The 21,022-nt window shown below is 35.8% G+C and overlaps 1 protein-coding gene across 3 annotated transcripts in view; it reads left to right on the top strand.

The window, feature by feature from the left end:
* Positions 1-1,711: 1,711 nt before the first annotated feature.
* LOC123870786 overlaps positions 1,712-21,022 on the top strand; it is a 53,911-nt gene continuing 34,600 nt past the window's right edge. For 2 of the 3 annotated variants that reach the window (XM_045914330.1, XM_045914254.1), the window contains exon 1: positions 1,712-2,226. In XM_045914330.1, coding sequence (XP_045770286.1) covers positions 2,057-2,226 — 170 coding nt within the window. In that variant the 5' untranslated portion in view covers positions 1,712-2,056. The remainder of the gene's footprint in view (positions 2,227-21,022) is intronic. The other variant, XM_045914406.1, reaches the window with a different exon arrangement.

Genomic DNA, 21,022 nt, shown 5'->3' with positions numbered 1-21,022 from the left:
TTGTACAAGGATTTCCTCGTTAAACAGACTATTGTGCGTTTGATACGTCCTGACCCTGTACGACGCCGAAATATCACGCTCTTAATAAAATCTTGTCTTCTCGACTACTTTCATTGATTTTCAATATCGTGTTACTTGTACCACTTGGTCCCACAGCAATATATTTGCCACTTTAGGTCTCATTACTCATTTCATTTCATTATATTAAAGATTTCCCCCGAGACAGAGTGTGTCCTTTTGCATCAGTGACCTAATATGCGTTAATATCGAAAATGCAAGATTCTTATTTCAATATATATTATTACTCACAACCGTTTTAAAATCGAGACTCGAGATGACGATACTCATATTGGACTACTAGTATTTAAAGATTCGGTAGTCTAACATGTAAAAATAATTACTTTCTTTAATGTAAGTGGATTTTCTTGATCATAATTGAATTCATTAGTCAAATGTAGTCACGTGATTGTATCATTGCTCCTCAGTCGGTCAATGTCAGCCGTGGTTTGGCTTGAAGCATCTATGTAAAAGGGTATGTGAACGATGTGTCAAATGGACAGGTTAACATATTAGGGCATAAATGGGCAGTAGATGCGAAGACACCGGCGAAGCGGAATTAGAATGAAGTGCGCGGCTCGGCGCGGCCGTGTGCCACGTCATTGCCGTGACCCACTGACACACATCCGCGGGGCCGCTTGCACCGATATCTGCACACGCCGCGCGTGCTTGCTCTTCCTCTACTGCTTCGTTCGTAATACTTGAATTTGTATTTTGTACTTAAGTAAACAATACATATTTCGAATTTACTTTATTAATTAAAATGATTTGTATCACTTCTGCTTATGAGAGCGCAAAAAGTTATCTTTCCTCTTTGTTGATATAATTAATGAAAATCATTGCGTAATCATCACAATATACGTATTATGTTAAAAGTAAGTCATGGTCTATAGGTGGAACTAATGAATATTGAGCTTGATGTGAGTCTAGTAACTAACTCTATCGTGTCTATAGGATAAACATATTATTATCTATTTGTTCTTAATGCTTCAATTTGACATCAACTGCAATAAAAAGTGGATATTCTCAAATAGGCATTAATACTAAAATAAGTTATGCAATACGTTGACCTTGTTATCTAAATTGTGCACTTGACACGAATACTGTTCCATTTCACTTTCATGTCTATAGATATCTAACTATTCAGTGCTAGCCTCGTCTTCTGACGTAGTTATATCATACGATAAACTGTTGTTTGTTAAAAAGGAGAAAAATAAGGTCTTGATATTATCTTTATTATTAAATACTTGACTATTAACAGTAAAGATTAAATAATTGAGGACTGAAACATTGTAAAGCCACATTTCTATGTACATTTGGTCCGACCTTTAGTAGATAAATTAAATAGTTAATACATTTTAATCATGTTTTAATAGATTGTTATAAGTTAATAAAATTGTTTATCTGAATTCCAATAATATTGTTTCGTGCAAGATCGTTTCCACTCGACAAAGCGTAGGGCCGTCGAGTTAACGAGTGAGACCGAAACAAAATCGAGATGAAAATGACGTGGGAGTGAGCGTAGCGGCGATACGGCGGAGCTGAGCCAGTCTGCAGCTACAGCCCCGCACCGTCGCGCCGGCACTGCGTGTCGTATCGCGCTGCCGCCGTCGCACCGTGTTGATAATTTGTGAAGTAGACAAGGATGTATGTATATGTATGTCTCGTCTTTCAGTTGACTTTCATCGTCGTTTTGTAGCGAACGTTTCGCACGAGCATCGATAGAGAATTACATTACTTTATTAGCTGCGTAATAAAGTCGGTGCATGTTCTGATTATTCAATTCTGTAAAACTACAAATTGTGACGCCTATACATCTCGGTACTCATTGAATTGTTAAAAGACATTGAAAAAATCTGCTTGGAAAATAGCGTCGCAGCGAGCGTGGCGCAATGCAGTGTGTGTTTGGATGCAGATATATATTGTGTTCAAAGTTTTTTCATGTATATTTTAGTTTTGATACTGGTGCTAGTGTAAGAATTTGGTGTAATCTGTAACAATGTTGCCCATGGTGCAAACGGAACCTGTGCTCTTTAATTGCGCGGCTCATTCGGCCGATGGGGCCTCGCCGACAGCCACATTACCTCCCTCGCTGACACCGGATTCGGAGGTTGACGGACTGGCGGAATTCTTTTACGATATTGATGTGGCGGTCAATACATTTTCAAGGTAATCAGGATTCAGGAGCACATTATTTCTACAATAACTTAAGGAAATAACCAGCGAGCCCTGTTTAGTATTGAACTTAATTCCAGTATCTGCAATAGGTACAATGTCATGGTGCTGTATGTTTCCAATATTCTATTTGATCTACTTAACTATCTGCTTCAGATTAATGTTCTTATATATTGGTGATAACTAATTTATATTTCTATAGCTTTGGTGTTAGTAAATCGCATGCAAAGATTTTGATCCAGTTTACTATGAGAAATTAAAAAATCGATTTTTCTATAAAGCTCACATTAGGTAACTAAGTATTAAGAAAATAAATACAATAAAAGTTAAATTAATATTTTCGTTATATAAATGCAATGGTCCAAGATCTTAGAGCCCCCAGACTTACGTACGTCATTAACAGAGCTCTCTCCGTCACTTACTCCATACAATCGTAGTTCCCATTTCATTTGAATATTAAGCAACCAAAGTCCATGAAATTTTGCAGACATAGTCTAGAAACTAATATCTGTGTCTGTGGTGTTTTAGATTTTTCTAAAAATATGTAGTTTTAAAATTACAGGGGCTCAAAGATTTGTATTTTTCTTTAAAAAAAGGCCCAACTTTGTGCTCGTTTTTCTAGACAACGAAGCAATTTAATGAAATTTGGAAAAACCACAGACCTAGAAAATTTAATGAATATTATGTAGTAAAAAAATTATCGTTATATATTTTATATTGTTATAATTATGTGGGAACTACGAAAACCAGAAATTACACCCAGAAATCTTGAAAATTTCGTGCTGTCTCGATTTGTGCAAGCGGGGTGGTGAAGTGCGGGGGACGACACGTGAAACTGACAGAAACGGACAGTCTAAACACACGGGCCACATTTAGACTGCACCCGACTCCAAACTTGTCGATAGGTCTAACTAAATACATTTCAACTTGCGTTAGACGTATGCGTTACCTACTCAGACGTTGCCTGTAGATAAAAATATGTCTCATGTTTGCTGGCAATAGCGTATGCATCAAACCCTGCAAGTTGCAACTCTCTTGCAACCTATTCCTCACGCAATACGCACAGCTTTAATATTATAATTTTTGACAATGTATACTATATGTAATGCCATATCACAGGTCACTCTCTGATTTATTGCTAACAATTTACTTCCAAATGCAAAGAAATCTAAGTGTGTTGAATTCACACTGCCCAATACCAGGACCTTAAATGACATAAATTCATTGATAAATAATCATATGTTGAAAATAAAGGAGAACCCCGTGTTTCTCGGTATAATGTTAGATGCAAAGCTTCTATGGAACACCCACATATCAACACTTGATGGTAAACTCAGCTCTGCTGCTTACACTGTTAGAAAAATTCGACAGGTACTGACGTGGAAACTGCAAAAATTGTATATTTTGACTATTTTCACTGTATTATGTCTTACAGACTCTTGCTATGAGATAAAGCGGTAGATATTGAGAAAAAAATGTATTACAGAAAAGGACAGGACGTGCAATTTATAATTTAAAACCGCGCGCTGCCATACATTAAAAATATAAGGAAATAAGTACCTTATCTATTATCTTATAGTAGCTTCTAAACATATTTACAACTAGCTAATGCCCGCAGCTTCGCTCGCGTGGATTTAGGTTTTTAAAAATCCCGATCCTTTCATTTCCCAGAACAAAAGTTGCCTCTCCGTAATAGCCCGTCCCCGGGATGCAACTTGTTTCTGTATCACGTAAGAATATTTAAACGGATTATCCTTTTCAAATCCCGAGGGATCACCAGGATTTAGGAATGCAATTTCTTACAGCATCAGGGTTGAGGTCAACGACAAAGTGTTTACTTGGTATAGATACCTTCAATATCAATTAATAATCGACACTTTTTAAATCCCATTAGCTTTAGTAGTCAGGTCCCCTGCAACATCAGGATTGAGGAGTTGGAATCCAAATTTTTTATTGAACAATGTCGCAAACTTTCTTTATCGATTAAAAAAACTACCCAAAATTACGCAGTTAGGTTACCTGCCAAATTTCATGGTTTTGAGTCAACGGGAAGTACCCTAGAGGTTTTCTTGACACACACGACAGACAGAGAGATAGACAACAAAGTGATCCTATAAGAGTTCCGTTTTTCATTTTGAGGTACGAAACCCTAGAAAACGTAGGAACTGCATTCCGAACCAGTGGTAAATTTTTCTGACCATCCAAAAACACTTTGAAGTTTACCTAAAAGTTTACAGGAATAAAAATTTATCATTGTATTCCATTCCATTTCATTCTATTCCATTCTGTTCAAAGATAAATAGATAATAAAAATATTTGTCACCGAAACAATAATTTACGATACATCGACCAATATCAATTTTACTGATGACAATCTGACTATTACCAAAGTGAACGACTACTATAATATCTATTATATACGACTAACATAATATGTATTATAAATTGTGTGCCGTTTGCATTCTCACTAGGTTCTCATTAAGTTTGTTTTATTTGGTTAAACTTTCTGGCATTTATATTGTTATGACGTTTAATTGGCAAACAGTCTGTTTATTGGCTGAAACTCAAAAATTCAGCCAATCACAACAAAGAAAATATTGTAATAATGATTGATGCAGCTTTCTGTAATTGAAAACAAAATATTTGACATTAACTTGAATGTGACAGTGTTTTCCGAATAGGGTTGCCAGAGGCCCCGTATTTTACTGGTTACCCCGTATGTCAGGATAGAGAAACCGGTAATTATGAAAATAAAATACGGGGCAAATAAAACTAAATATTTTTAGGGTTCCGTAACTCAAAAGCAAAAAAAACTCTTATAGGATCACTTCGTTGTCTATCAGTCTGTCTGTCTTTCCGTCTGTCCGTCTGTCCATCTGTCCTTCTATCCGTCTGTCATGTGTTCATGAACAAATATTAGTATTTTCAATTTTCAAAGTAAGATAACTACATATATCAAGTGGGTTATCATATGAAAGGGCTTTACCTGTTCATTCTAAAACAGATTTTTATTTATTTTTATGCATATTTTTTTTAATGCATAACAGTTTTTGATTTCTCGTGTAAAATGTCGAAAAAAATACCCGAATCGGAACCCTCGGTGCGTGAGTCTGACTCGCACTTGGCTGGCGAAACCGAACACTGACGTTATGTCCAGTAGAAAGAATATTTTCCTTTTGCGGCAATGCGTAGCCGAAACCCACTCGATATTGATCATGGTCGTAGCCAAGGCGGCGGGGCTTGGTTTGAGGATGTTAGCCTTTTTTTATACAAGTTAGCCCGTGACTTTAATCTTTTCTAGTGGCAAGTGATGATGCAGTCTAATTTCTTGGCCGTTAGGGCCATACTAACCATATAACTAGCCATGACCGAAGCCTCCCACCAGACCAGAAATTTAGAAATGGCGACTGCGCCTGGGAAGCCGTCAAAAACCTAAGCCTAAAATAATACTTACACTATTTCTTGCATTTGCTTACCAATTTTTTTTTGGAAATATATCAAACATTTCGCGCTCACTTCACTCGCGCTTTGAATTTGTATTACTTGGTGTAAGCCCCGCAATTTCGTTTGCATGAATTTAGAGTTGTAAAAATTCCGTGGGGGATTTTCCGGGCTAAAAAGTTTATGTCTGGGATGCAAGTTACCTCTGAATAGTAAGTACAAAAATTTTGGTAAAGAAGATGGGCCGTGAAAGGGTAACAAATAGATAGGCAAATAGATATACTGTCGTATTTGTAATATTAGTATGGATAGGGAGTTTTAAAAATAAAATCTTGCTATGGCTAAACTCGTTTCCCTTTCACTTTAATTCTTTCTGTAATTGAACCAAAAACACTTACGCTCACTGCGCTCGCGCTTTTTTATTGTTGTATTTTATCTCACTGTCAAATTGAAAGGCGAAATTCCACTAACCAGGTAATTAGCCCATAAAGTTGAGCGAATGTTTTTTTCCTCATGACAGGATTCAGTTCCGGCCCTGATAAAACCTCTCCCGAAATCGATTCCTGGCTACGGCCATAGTATTGATACTGTGAAGGTGGAATTACAAGTTAAATGTAAATTTAAGTTAAAATGCAAAGATTGTATGCATGAAATGTATAACATTTTGCTTTACAAAACTAGAGTTTTTAAAAGCTATTTAAATAAATAAATCTTTTATTTAAAATCACATTGCAAACACAGTTCACCAATCAAGACACGGCAACATACAGAGAAAAAATACAAAACTTACAAATAAACTGAAATATCTAAATAGGCTTTCCATGCATTTCAGAGAGAACCACCGCCTATTTCTTCAAATACTTCAAATTTTTAAATTTCTTCAAATCTAAACCCCGTATTTTTGATGGTGGTAGCCTGTAAATCAAAAAGAGGCAGGTGGCAACCCTACTTGCCACATGACATTACAGAATGAAAAATTGTTTTCATTACTCGGTAAGCCTACTGCCATAGTTTCACAGAAAGTGTGACGGTAGTTGTGACCTCTGATTGGTCGACTCTCTTTCACTATTTGCTAAAATTGATGATTGCAACAACAATTTTTTCTTTTTTGTAATCAAAAACAGAACACGGACGTCATACAGGTTGACTAATTGCAATCATTTCTGACCGGCTAACATTGTTCCGCTAGTGGCTCAAACTCACTGTCGCAGCAAGAACATGGTAAATTCAGCCAATCACAGCAATTAGAATTGGTTATCACAAATGCACCGATCTAGGAACCGAGAATACACGAACCAGGGCAGATAGAGATGAGAACAATAATATCATACGTAGGAAATCGACGGGGGATCGTTGACAATGATCCTCTTAATTCAGCGAAGCTGAAAATTTGAAAATTAGAAGGAATCTATTATGAAGTTAAAAAATTGATACTTGCTATCTTGAAAACGGGGCCTTTTCACAGCTACCAGGTTAAGAGTAAAGGTACAAAAAATCTTAACAACGCTGATACTGATTTAAAAAAAAAACATTCAGTTGCCAGATTCGTCCCGCGGGTCAGAACTTCCGCCAGACCTTTGAAAAATGAGGTGCACATCGATTTTCGGAGGTTTTCTGACCGATTTGCAATTTTTTTTAATCAGCAGAGGAAGTTAGCGAGATGTTCCATTTTTTTTTTTTTTTTGGATCCAACTCCTTAATCTTGTTTCTGTCGAGTTACTGTCCGCCCAAGATATGGAGGTTCAGGAACTATGTACAGGATAGTGAACTAGGCAATATTTTAGGTGCCCAGCAGCGATTTCATGGTTGACCTTCAAATCCCAACCCTCAAACATAGTGATGCAGGGTACTGCACTCCTAAGCCATGAGGATTTACTAACTGTTGATGGTGAATTAGTATTGTCGCTAGTAGGTACCATTCAACGATTTCGTACTTACCTCTTAGGAGACTTATAAGAGTGTAGTATCCTACATTATCAGGATTGAGGGTTAGGGTTTAGCATTCAATCATGAAGTTAAAATTTCAATTCACCAGCAAAACATCCCAAATCTTCCTAAATCTCCACGGCTTAGGAGTGCAGTACTTCTGCATCATCAGGTCAGGATTTGGACTAAGAGTTCAATCATGAAGTAAGTAGTTGCTTGGTACCTACAATATTATTTCACTATCAACAGTTCCTGAATCTTGATAACTTAAGCGGCCAGTAGCCTTGCAGCATCAGGATTAAGGAGTTGAATCCGAAAAAATATGAAACCATCTCGTCAATTTCCTATATTGATAAAAAAAATATGCAAATCGGTTCGAAAACTTTTGAGAAATCGGCATACATCTCATTTTCAAGAGACCTTTAAAGGGTCAAGCAGAAATTCTGACCCACGGGACGGGTCTGGAAAATATAATGTATTGTCCAATATGTATATATTTATGTATACAAGTGTAAATTAAAAATTTGTAACAATCCCGACAAGTGAAGGTTACAGTAATTAGAAAAGAGCTGACAAGTTTCAAACGGCTGAACCGATTTTCTTGAATTATAGCTAAAAACACTCTCGATCAAGCCACCTTTTAAACAAAAAAAAAAACTAGATCAAAATCAGTTCATTAATTTAGGAGCTACGATGCAACAGACAGATACACAGATGTACAAAGATACACACGTCAAACTTATAACAACCCTCTTTTTGGATCGGGGGTTAAAAATCTTTGCCACTTTATTGTAGTTTCGTAAGGTTTGTAGAGTACCTGCTACCTGCGAAAAGGATCCGTTTTGAGGTTAGCAAGTATCCATATTTTCTTAACTATATTATACTCATTAGACTACTAATTTTCAGAATTTCAGCATTGCTAAAAAGACGTAGGTTTGGGGTCTCGGGGATCTTACTCTAAGAGACCCTTATTATACCATCTTATTATTTGACGGTTTCCTTTATTACATTCAAACTCTTTTTATGAAAGTTCTGATTATTTTCTTTTTCTTTCTCATTCTTTTTCGATTTCTGCTTTATCGCTAACGCAAGTGTTGGAGTTATTGCCACGTTTGTATATCGCCCATTCCAGCTGCCATTGGAATTTCTGTTTATGAACCGTGCTATAGTTCAATGATCAGATTATGTTTAGTTTTTTTTTTTTTTAATTGAGATATTCTCAAAATTTATACGCGTTAATTTAATGCGTTTGAAATGCTTTATAAACAATTAATGGGTCAAGCTTCTTGAGAGGTTTGAACTCAACGTTGGGTTGATTAATCACTAGGCCTAAAAGTTTAGTTTTTACGTAGGCTAAGAACAGCTTTCATCATCATCTCTCATTGTCTTTATATTTTGTTAGTTTATTAGAAGGTTTTTTTTTGCCCCGTGTTTGCATTCTTTTTAATAATATTATATATAATAGTAAGTAATGCAAGTAAATATCTATTCACTTAAATTAAGTAGGTATGTCTTTATTTATGAAAAAATATTCGGGGAGAAAATCATAGTTGCCCAATTCATCTCTCCGGCCTACAAAGTTATAATTTCTACTTACTTAATCATTTGATTCGATTCACTTTGATTTCATATCGAGATTTTCTTCGTCATATTCTATTCTTTGAACGAGCAATTCTAGTATATTATGTAGGTTCCTCGGAAACAGCTCTATATTGATGAAATGTACCTATTTAGACATTGATTTAGTTCCCAAACTTATCTCGATAGGTGTCATTCCTGAGGTCTCACGAGAAGAACTCGCAAGACATCGAGGGAAGTAGGTACTGGTTATATTATATTCGGAAAGTGACGACATTGCATTGGCATTGACCTCGTGCATGTTCATTTAAAACAAGATGTAATATCCTAATGTTTAATCCAAAAATCCAATAACAACCTAGTTTCGTATTATTATCGGTTGTATAAGACAGCGAACACTTAAAAATGAGGAAGCCAGTATTGGTTTTTACAACAGGAACGATGTAGACCCAGATCATCAGATTTCCCTTTCAGTAGTGAGTAAACATTTTAAGCTGAACTACACTTACCTAACACAATTATTATTGATGACGAAAAAGAAAAATAAGGCAATTAGAATTTCAGAAGAAAATAAAAAATAAAAAACCAGCCAAATGCGAGTCAAACTCGCACTCGAGGGTTCCGTACTCGGGTATTTTTTCCGCCATTTTGCACTATAAATCAAAACTATTATGCATACAAGTGTAAATTAAAAATTTATAACACCCCCGACAAGTGTAGGTTACAGTAACTAGAAAGGAGCTAATAAGTTTTAAACGGCTTAACCGATTTTCTTGGATTGTAGATAAGAACATTCTTGATCAAGCCACCTTTCAAACAAAAAAAACTAAATTAAAATCGTTTCATTAGTTTAGGAGCTACGATACACAGATACACACGTCAAACTTACTCTTTTTGGGTCGGGGGTTAAAAAAATAGTAAAAATTTATTTTAGATAAAAGTAAAGCTTTTTCATATTATGATACCCCACGTGGTACAGTTTGGTTGGTTGGTACTTTGAAAATTGAAAACACTTATTATTTGTTCATGAACATTTTTTTGTGATGTAATCATAAATTCACGGTTTTCGGATTTTTTCCTTTACTTGTGCTTAAGACTACCTACCTGCCAAACATGATTCTAGAATCTAGGTCAACGGGATTATCCTATAGGTTTTTCTTGACAATCATGACAGACAGATAGACAGACAACAAAGTGATCCTCCTATAAATAAAGGGTCGCGTTTTTTCTTTTGAGGTACGGAACCCTAAAATTGAAACTTTTGATATAATCAATGAGTAATTATAACTTCTGAGCTATGATCGACCGTGTTGAACTACTGTTTCAAATACCTAACTACGCGATTATTGTTTAGTAGCCATTCGCCGAGATTTATGTCAGCACATTCTCATATTGAAAATGAAAATGAAAATGAAAAATATTTAATTAACAAAATATAGTCTTATACAATAATTTCCCTGTGTCTGGTGGTACCCACACTAGGTAATCCTGTGTCGTGGGTACCTAGTTTGCGTTGACAATATTCCATTTACAATTTTATTTGACACTCGGTTAAATTAAAGCTAACAGTATTACAATTATTAGGTATAACATTAAGCGTAAATATTAAGTTTAACAGCTATTCTAAGATTACAAAAATAAAGTTAAAGATAAGGATGTGTGTGTCTACGAAGTAATTTAGTTGCGTTGCATTAATATCTAAGTGAATGTTTAAAAACAAAACAAAACAAACAAAATGAAAAGTAGTAACAGAGTGCCCTTATTTTAAATGCAGGAAAAGTTTCTCTGTTGCATCGTAACCTAAGGAAGCAAGCCATGCTACAATTTTCACTTTGGCTTGTTTAACGGAACAATGCTTAATGTCACATGTTCTAACAACTTTATTATAAATGAATGATTCAGCATATGGACTGAAGCGCCTAGCAAAACAAGTTTTAATTTTAGGCATAGGAATCTTGAAAGTCCGACGATTGAGCAATATTTTATATTCTTTCGAAGATATTACTGACCGGTGTAATTTTAGAGTTACTTTTAAAATATATAATTGACGTACGGTAAGCACTTTACATTCCTGATAAAGTTTGTCGGTAGGATATTTGAAAGGTTTCTTTAGCATAGTTTTTAGTACTGATCGTTGGGCTCGTTCAAGCTGAATAATATGCGTTTTCGCGGCACTACCCCAGGAAGTTAAGCAATAGGTAATAATTGACTGACAAAGGGCAAAGTATACGGACCGCAAGGTTGCTAGTGATGCTGAGAGCCGAAGAAGTTTCATAATATTTATAATTTTGCGTACACGACCAGAAAGAGATTTAATGTGTGCTTTAAAGTTTAAATTTTGATCAATAAGGACTCCCAGATATTTCACAACGACAGCCCTGGCCAGCACTACACAGCTACACCGGTTTCGATCACAGTCAGAAGCATGCAGCTCCAACTGCAATGTTGGGCTAGGGGCAGAAGTAGCTGTTTTATGAAAACAAATGTAATTGGTTTTTAACGAGTTAAGCGTAAGGAGATTATCACGCAACCAAGCTAATACACGTCTCATTCCTATTTCAGTTTTACTAAACACCTCTGCCCAAGTAGTTCCTTCATAAATTATTGCTGTGTCATCTGCATAACAAACTATTTCGCCATCGACATTAGTATTTATGTCATTTATGTACATAATAAAAAGCGTAGGTCCAAGGATACTCCCTTGCGGCACGCCAAAATTGACTGTTTCCTGAGCACTGTCGTAAACACTGACTCTAACACACTGTTTTCTACCTGTCAGGTAGCTTCGAAACCAATTAAGTGCAATTCCCCTTATACCAAATTGAGATTCCAACTTCTCTAGGAGTATTGGAATTGAGACTGTGTCAAACGCCTTGGATAGGTCTAGGAATACAGCAATACTGGCTTTATGAGCATCAAGATGTGCAGCTACTGTAGAAGTAAACAAGGAGACAGCATCTTCCGTCGACATTCCACTTCTAAAGCCGAATTGCCTCGGGGAGATTAGATTATTTGCTTCAATAAATTTAGTTAGTCTTCTACTAACCACCTTCTCAAGTAGTTTTGAGAATGCTGTCAGCAAGGAGATTGGTCGATAGTTCTGCGGGGAGTCCTTAGGCCCACTTTTATAAATAGGTTTGATACACGCCATCTTCCAACTTTCGGGGAAAATACCAGTCTGAATACTTAAATTGAATATGGCAACTAAAGGCGGTATGATAACATCCTTAATTTCTTTTAATAGTGCATTGCTTAGGCCATCGATACCTGGGGCTTTGTCGTTTTGCAGCGATAAAATAAGAGACTCTAATTCATAATTATCCGTCGGTTGCATGAAGAAAGAATTTAGCATTACATGTTTTGGTTTAATCTTAGTTGCTAGCTTTATCTCCTCAGTCTGCAGTTCGCGTAGAATGTTGCTAGCGAGAGTTTGTCCTACTGTTGAAAAGTAGCTGTTACACTTGTCTAAGGAATGCTTAGCGTCCGTCGTACCGTCGATCTTCAGCAGTTCGTAAGGATCTTGTTTATTTAAAGGAAAATGGCAGATATCCTTTATTGATCTCCACAATTTTTTGGGATTATTTATATTAGAGGATAAGGAATTATTGTCATGCTCTGTTTTAAGTTTTCGTAGCAAGTCGTTACAAAAGTTACGATAGCGGGTGTAAATGATACGTTTGAGCATGTCATTTGGATATTTCCTTGATTGCATGTGAAGTCGATCTCTATGTCTCATACAACGGATTAATCCGGGGGTGATCCACGGCTTTATATTATTTTCTTTGCGTTTAAGGCTCACTTTACTTGTATGTTTACTAATAGTCTGAAATAGGTGGGAACCAAAAGCATCGACAGTTTTGTTAAGGTCGTGTGAGTCAAATATTTCGGCCCAATCTATTTCGCTAAGCTCTTTTCTGATAGCATCAATGTCGTGCTTAATCCTGACCCGATTAAGTGTCTTTGAGCTGGGCATAGTTAAAGATAGACATAGTATGACAATATCGTGATCAGTTATGTCACTGTATCACACTGTATATATTGATTCAATAACCAGTAATTGAACATGATACCAAAACTATTAGCACAATGTGTATTCACATATAATCAAATAGACCGTACTCCTTAACGTTCGTGTAGAATGATCGTCAGCATCTAAGGGTGAGATCAGCTATAGAACGCACTCTGACATTGCTTAAACTTAAGACAGAGTTAAAACGCTATAGCTGTGTGTGTAGTGTTGTGGCTGGAGTGCCGTCCACACGTAGAATTCGTGTTACATTATACGTTACACTCGTCTGGACCCGGCTTAACGCTAAGGGCCGATTTTTCAATCGTCAAATAACTTTTATCTGAGGAATAAAGAGGTTTTGACAGTTTATGTATAGGAAATCTGCCAAAACGTCAAAATTCCTGATATCAACGTCCTGTGTAGATTTTCTCTGTAGGAACCTTACTAAGAAAGGATTTCCGACGTTACTTTGTCTGTATTAACTACTTACTATGTTTCAATAAGTAGCTCTATCTAATCTAGTACTTAATTAATAGTTGCTTGGTTATTGTAATTTTCCCAGATAGGTACATTTATTATCTTATTTGTATGATCTTCGTGTGACACCCTAACCAGATCATTTTATATATTCGAACTTTGATAACTAGTAATGTTCACAAGTATACAAATAGCAGAGAAACTTAAAGTTTTTAATTTGAATCATCGATTTACTTACTATTTTTTACCTAGAATAATAATATTAATTTTCATGCACCCGTTGTTGGACATAGACAGTAGCGCCAACATGCTCTATCTTTTGCTATTCGCATCCAATCAATGCCAGCCACTCTCCGGATATCGTCGGGACACCTTGCTGAGGAGCGCCATAATCTCCGTTTACCAAGTTGCCTGCACTCGAGGACCTTTCGACTTCTAACACCCATCGCACTCCGACACACGTGATCAGCCCACTTCAACGTCCTAGCTTTAACAGTTATGTCGGTCATTTAAGTTTTCTGGCGAATCATTTCGTTTCAGTCTTTATCCTCCAATGAAATTTCAAACAGCGCTTTCTCTATACCACGATTGTAATCGGCAGACTAGCCTCATTATCCACGTTTCAGCACCGTAGCACAGGTTAGTCGGATGCACTGATTGAAGAATTTTGTCTTCAGGTAGGTACTGTGGTATGGGCAAGACTCGACGAAGTTTGCCAAATGCAGCCCAGCCTATAGCTTTGTTAACAAAATGGTCTTCTGGATAAAGTAGCTTTCTAATTGTGAAAGAATTACTATAATTATTATAATTCAGTAGTAGTTTCAGAGTTTATCTATTACAAACAAACAAATCTTTGCTCTTTTTTTATAATTTTAGTATAGATATCCCGTGGGAGCACTTGTTTTTCCGGAATAAAAAGTAGCCGAAGTATACCCAATTACTCATTCATCTCTGGGTTTCAAGCTATCTCTGTATCAAATAGACCGCGACTTCATCGGCGTGGATTTAGCTTTTTTAAAAATTCCATGGGAGTTTTTTATTTTCCGGGACAAAAAGTAGCTTATGCCGTTTCCCGGGATGCAAGCTATCTCTGTACCAAACGTCAAAAGCTAGCAGAAAGACCGTCCGACCCATTTTCGAATATAAGTATGGATATGGATTTTGCTTATAATTTGCTTTTTAAATGACCAGTCGATATGGCTCGGTAAGTGAAACCTGGGTAAAACTACGTCTTATTGGTAGTTCTCTACAGTATAAGCAGGGAAAGTGGCTGCTTGATCACTTTTTACGCTAGCGTGCTTGTATTTCTTCATTATCATTATGTATTTAATGTAAATTTTATTATTCAATTTTACACACTAGCCTATATACATTGAAAGTCAAGGTGGCCAATGGCATAAACCATATTATAATAGCTAATAAATAGCTAGGTATTAAGTTTAAAAATAAATGCGTTTTGACTTAAACATAATTAAACTTATTTGTTTAATAATTAAAACTTAAATAATTTTCAGTATATAATCTGTTAGTAGCATTTTGAAAGTTATATTTCTGGCTTTGAAGGCTGTCTCTTTTATGCTTTTCATGTAAGTATACCTACCCTACCTTTCAGCCAAGCTTCCAGCATAAATAATTGCGAATGGCACAAGACAGGATAATCAAAGAATGAATAATAGGCGTAATAAGTTTGTATGGAGAAGCGCGTAAGAAGTGTACCCTTAATAAAAAAAATTCAAAAGAAAAACAAAACCGACTTCAAAATCCACAAACACTAAAAAGTAAAAAATAATTTCTGTTTAGCTACACGTGTAATGTACCTAGATATGAAGGCATATGTGGATTTTGAAGTCGGTTTTATTTTTCTTTTGAATTTTTTTTATTTCACAGTTTTTAGTGGCCCCATTGTAATAATATGCTATGCCCAGTTAAAACCCTACTGTTTACTAAGCCATTACACTGATCGCGTGCAATTTGCTCTTGTCCATTGAGGAGTTCTGTTCTCCATCTCCGAAGATATTCATCAGATCTTCACCAAATTTATATGGGACCACCTGCACAGTATACCCTTTCAAACAAAAAAAAAATTCCAAATCGGTCCAGGGGTCTTTGAGTAATCGGGGAACATACATAAAAAAAATATTCCGACGAATTGAGAACCTCCTCCTTTTTGGAAGTCGGTTAACAACTTATTGTACCTACTATCTTATGGGCACTGGAAAGCTGAATTCTGCTTGCTTCTCTGCAAGCTAAGTGGGACAGACAGATGAATAAAGAATTTATCAATTGTAAATAACACTGTGAAAGAAAGCATAGTGGGCGCTTATATCATGTTCAACATGAGTAAATTGTCTAATTCTCTTCCTAGCTTGAGATTTGAGTTTGCCTGCAGCTTATTTCTCTATACTATAGACGCTCGCAGCTCGACCCCATTGAATCTTACAAGGTTACCCCAAAAAAACTGTAGATTTCTCCATTTTTATTAGTGTGTCGATTATCAACAAACTACAAAACAAAAAAAAAATATTTAACATTTTATCAATTTTCTTTACATTAGGTAGGCAGTACAAACCCCAAACGCTTCCTCTTTTCATACAACACAATTACCTACTATTATCACAATAAATACTATGGGTATTTCACACAAAATGCTACATATTTAAATATATATAACAAAAGTGTAGGGATTTTATCTCGAATCCGGAAATGTTACCGGAATCAGACTCATTTGAAATGAATTCCGATTGTCTACTTTACTACAATGTAGTTTCTTTTTAGATACCTACCTACTCATAAAACTAATATTTTGCGTGGGTGCGATGGATGCCTTGCGTATTACAGAATTACTGTATGACACTAGTTAAGTACTAATTTTCCTGATAAAAATGTATTGGCAAAAAAGAACCTACCCCACGGTCATTTTCATGACCAGAAAGTGACTAGGACACATTTTGACAGTGAACTGATGGCGAACTGTTAACTCCTCCTACTCATTCATTATCCTTAAATAAAGTAAAATAATTTGATGTTTTGAAGAAAAATTATATATTGTATACAAGAATCAAATAAAAAAACCTGGTTAAGTGCGAGTCAGACTCGCGCACCGAGGGTTCCGTACTCGGGTATTTTTTCCGACATTTTGCAAGATAAATCAAAAACTGTTATGCATAAAAATAAATAAAAATCTGTTTTGAGGTAGTGAACCCTATTTAATATATTTTATAAACATATTTTTAATAAGCAGTCCGTATATTTTACAAAAATTGTTAACTACAATAATTAATTTCGCGAATATAGTACCTGTAATAAAAATGAGAAAGAAATGTCAGAGATCATCATCAAAACAGAGCAAAAGAGTTGACACACAGCCCATTTCAGATTAAAAAAAATATCCACTTTCCATTGACAGTATCTAGAGTCTAGACCTGCTTTATAATTATTATAAAAAAATGCGGCCAAGTGCGAGTCGAACTCGCACTCATTCCGTACCATCGTACAAAAAGTAACACTTTTTGGGATGTAATCGCAAACTCACGGTTTTCGGAATTTTCCCTTTACTTGCTACGAGACATTGCTACCTACCTTTCATGCTTCTAGGCCAACGGGAAGGACTCTATATGATTCCCTTGACGGGTCTTGACAGACACGACAGACGGACAGACAACGAAGTTATCTTATAAAGGTTCCTGTTTTTCTCCAAGATACGGAGCCCTAAAAACATTGTTTAGTCCGCACTGCGAAATTTCAACGCGCGATTTTTACCGTAGAATTCCGTAATACATATACCTAGGTACATATTATATGGAAATTGTATGAAGTGCATGCATCTGTGAAAGAAACCTACGCTAGAAATAATAGAAGAACAGTTTCATATAATTTCTATGTTACATTATTATGCGAGATATCTTCTTTTAGCATTGCCCGTAACCTAGTTAAGTATCAAATATATTGGTGATGTATATTTATGTATATTACTTTATACATAAAAATGATAATAATTAGCTGTATTATAATATACTAAAATTGTAATTGGACCGCGCCTTTAGGGTTAGATGTGTCCTTCTGACTTTCCTAAACGTGGTTTACTTATTACGATAGTAAAAGTCATGAAAATCGATTCATTGATTTTTTGAAAATCGCAAACTACATACGGGTCGAATAAAGAACCTCATTTTTGAAGTCTATTAAAAATTGTAGTGAGTAATCTGTTTTTGTATCACCTACTAAGTCGCATAAATTGCAAAACCTATCGATCTATGCCTCGAAATATCGACATTATCTTTACAAACATAATATTATGTAATACATCAACATTCGTCCGTCATCATGTGTTTCTCCCTTATTCCCCTTTAATTTCCCTTGTAGCGTTAGGATTGAAAACCTGGAACTCGAAAATCAACGATAAAGTTTCGTGGCGTAATTAGTCTGCGAAGTTCCAAAAAATATTGATTTAGTAAAAATAATCTGAAATATTCGTCGCAAGATTCGAAGCAAATAATATAAGAAGTACAATACAGGGAAACCAAAAACATAAATACTTAAACTATACAAAATGCTCTAAAGCAAAATGTTAAAAGTTTAAAAAACATTATTTCTGCTAATATATTAAATTGTTGATTCATTTAAAAGTATTCACAAAGCTAAGATTTAAACAAGTTATATTGCTACTTACCTACATAATAGGTCTATGCCTACATAGTAAAAGTTCACTGCAAAGAACATAGCGTAATGGATGACGAATAGCTATTGTGCAATAAATGAAACTGATATCTTCGCGTAACGTTTTCAATTCTTATCAACTTTCACTGATTTTAACTTGAAGGATACCACTAAATGAATGTACCTACTTGGCTATCTAGCTTATCCAAAGTTTGTAAATTGCAGAAAAAAATTGATTTACTCGTTTCATCATCATCCTCATTATGAACCGATAGACGTCTACAATCCACATCTGGCCATAAGTCTCTTGTAGGGACTTCCACACGCTACGGTCTTGTGCCGCTTGAATCCATACGACAGACGACTCCTTTGATATCGTCTGTCCACCTAGTAGGGAATCTTCCAACGCTGCGCTTTCCGGTGTGAGGTCTCCATTATAGCACCTTAGGACCCCATCGTCTATCGTTGCTCCATCCTAAGTATCCTGCCCATTGGCAGTTCGGCTTAGCAGTCCGTTTAGCTATGTCGCTTATTCTGGTTCTTTTACGAAACTCCGCATTTCTGTTATGATCACTCACGATCTCTCTCAATCGCTCGCTGAGTGAATCCTGAACTTTCTTGCGGGGCCTTTATTTAATCGTTTGGTTCTAAAATTCAAACAGATACGAGGTTATGGTTGCTTGCGATAATTTGATGGGGACTGACAAAATTGCGCAACATAAAAACCGAATTACTTCCGATATGAATAAGTGGTTACCTACCTACACCTGAATCATAACGAAGGGGCGTTTGTAGCCTTCAACTTAAAGGGAACAGAATAATAGTAATAACTTTTAGTTCCGATAGAACTTCACGTTACTGATAGTTTTGGTAATTTTGGGATAAACTTTCTATTAAGCTCTTTTCTTGAATAACTTACTTTCTATCTTTGTTGAAGCTATGTACTCCCTTAACAACCTCTCGCACTGCCAAGGGTCACTGGTAGAGATCTCTTGTAGAAATAAGTGCTTCCCTGTCCACTTTTACTTTCTTTTTATGTTTATTGTTACAATATTCTGGTACAAATAAAACAAATAAAAGGGTTTAAAGCTTTGAAAGCTGGGTAGGCAGATTGAACATATTCTGTTTGAACTTTTTTGTAGAGCGAGGTAGTATATAATGATTATTGTCTAGTATGTAGTTATAGGTAAGTATACTGATTGATTAATGGATTGATTGGTCAGGGAATCTTGTTCTCACGATTAAAATTTTATGGTAATTTTTGAGTTATTAGGCTGTTATTATTATTATTTTTGGTCAGTCTTATGACGCGTTGTTATTCCGAGCATTATTATTTCAAGGTTGCGCGGTCGCCCGTCACAGTGAGGTTGCGTTGTGGGGCTCCTCGATAGGCGTCGTTTGTATATCTGTCCCTTTTTCGCATTAAGCTATTCTGTACTTTGGAAATTGGCCTGGGTATCGTCGACGAATTTCTTGATAGCTGCTCCTTAATTATTGCAAACTTATTGATTACTTTATGCTTATCTTAACTAACCATTATGCAAAACAAAGAGAATCATCAAATACCTAGTTGACTTTAAAAACAATGACTCAGTCATAACTCCTTAATAGGTAGGTATAACGAATAGGACAATCATTTGATGAATTTATACAGGCAACTTGTTTTCATCTACTAACCTATCACGGTTACCTATCACGTTTTAAGAACTAACAAAAATAATACCTAGTAGGTACGTACTATCTTACTTGCCAAATAGGTAGGTATTTTACATATCGCGCCAATTAAAGTAAACGTTCTTCCTGTCTTGTCTCATTAATCGTTAGGTACTTACAAAAGAAGTATCTACACTCTACAGACGACATGAGTACTTAGGTACCTATTAAAATTATTTATTGTTTATCAAATAAGGTTCATCTTTTTCGTCTCAGTGCATACTGGCCTTTTCTCAAAATGTTCTTTTTATCTTAATGTCCTTACTTAAAATATCCTTTAATCCTTAGCTTAGGCTCCTCAGTTCAGATCCTTGTAGCACCAGGAATCAGGATTGAGGAATTCGTACTTGGAATTCGATAGTGAAATATATGCTCGACATTACCAATATTATTTCACCATGAACAGTTCCTAAATATCTATGGTTTAGAAGTGCTGTACCCTGCATCATCAGGGTTTCATTATCATCATCGAGTAGGGATTTGAAGTTTAATCATGAAGCCGTTGTTTGGTTGCTAATATGAATTCACCATCAAAAATTCCCGAATATGAAGATTCAGGAACTGTTCATAGTGAATTAATACTGTACGTACCAAGCAACGACTCCACGATTGGATTTGCGGACGTTAATAATTAGATGAACGTTAGCCGTGAGGATTAAAAGACATTTTGAGAAAAGGCCATTACCTATGCGCTACGATGATTTTTTATGAACTTTTATACCTATAAAACAAAGAATTGGAAAGTCTGTAGATTTGGGGAACACTCTTCAACTAACTATACGATGAAAGTAAAACTAATCTTGTAATACCTACCGTATTTTGTCAAATAAATCCCAAGTGGGTGATTTTATCTGATATAATTTTATCGTAAATACGTACGAGTACAGTCGAACAACAGTGATCTGGTTGCCTACTAGTATTAGATTTTTCAGTATAGGAAAGGGAAATACTACATAGTAAACTAGATTATGCCCGCGGCTTCGCCCGCGT

This window comes from Maniola jurtina, chromosome 1, assembly GCF_905333055.1.
Source record: "Maniola jurtina chromosome 1, ilManJurt1.1, whole genome shotgun sequence".
In the NCBI taxonomy this organism is placed as follows: domain Eukaryota; kingdom Metazoa; phylum Arthropoda; class Insecta; order Lepidoptera; family Nymphalidae; genus Maniola; species Maniola jurtina.
Note: the sequence above shows the minus strand (reverse complement) of the source record. Positions and strands in the feature narration are given on the sequence as shown.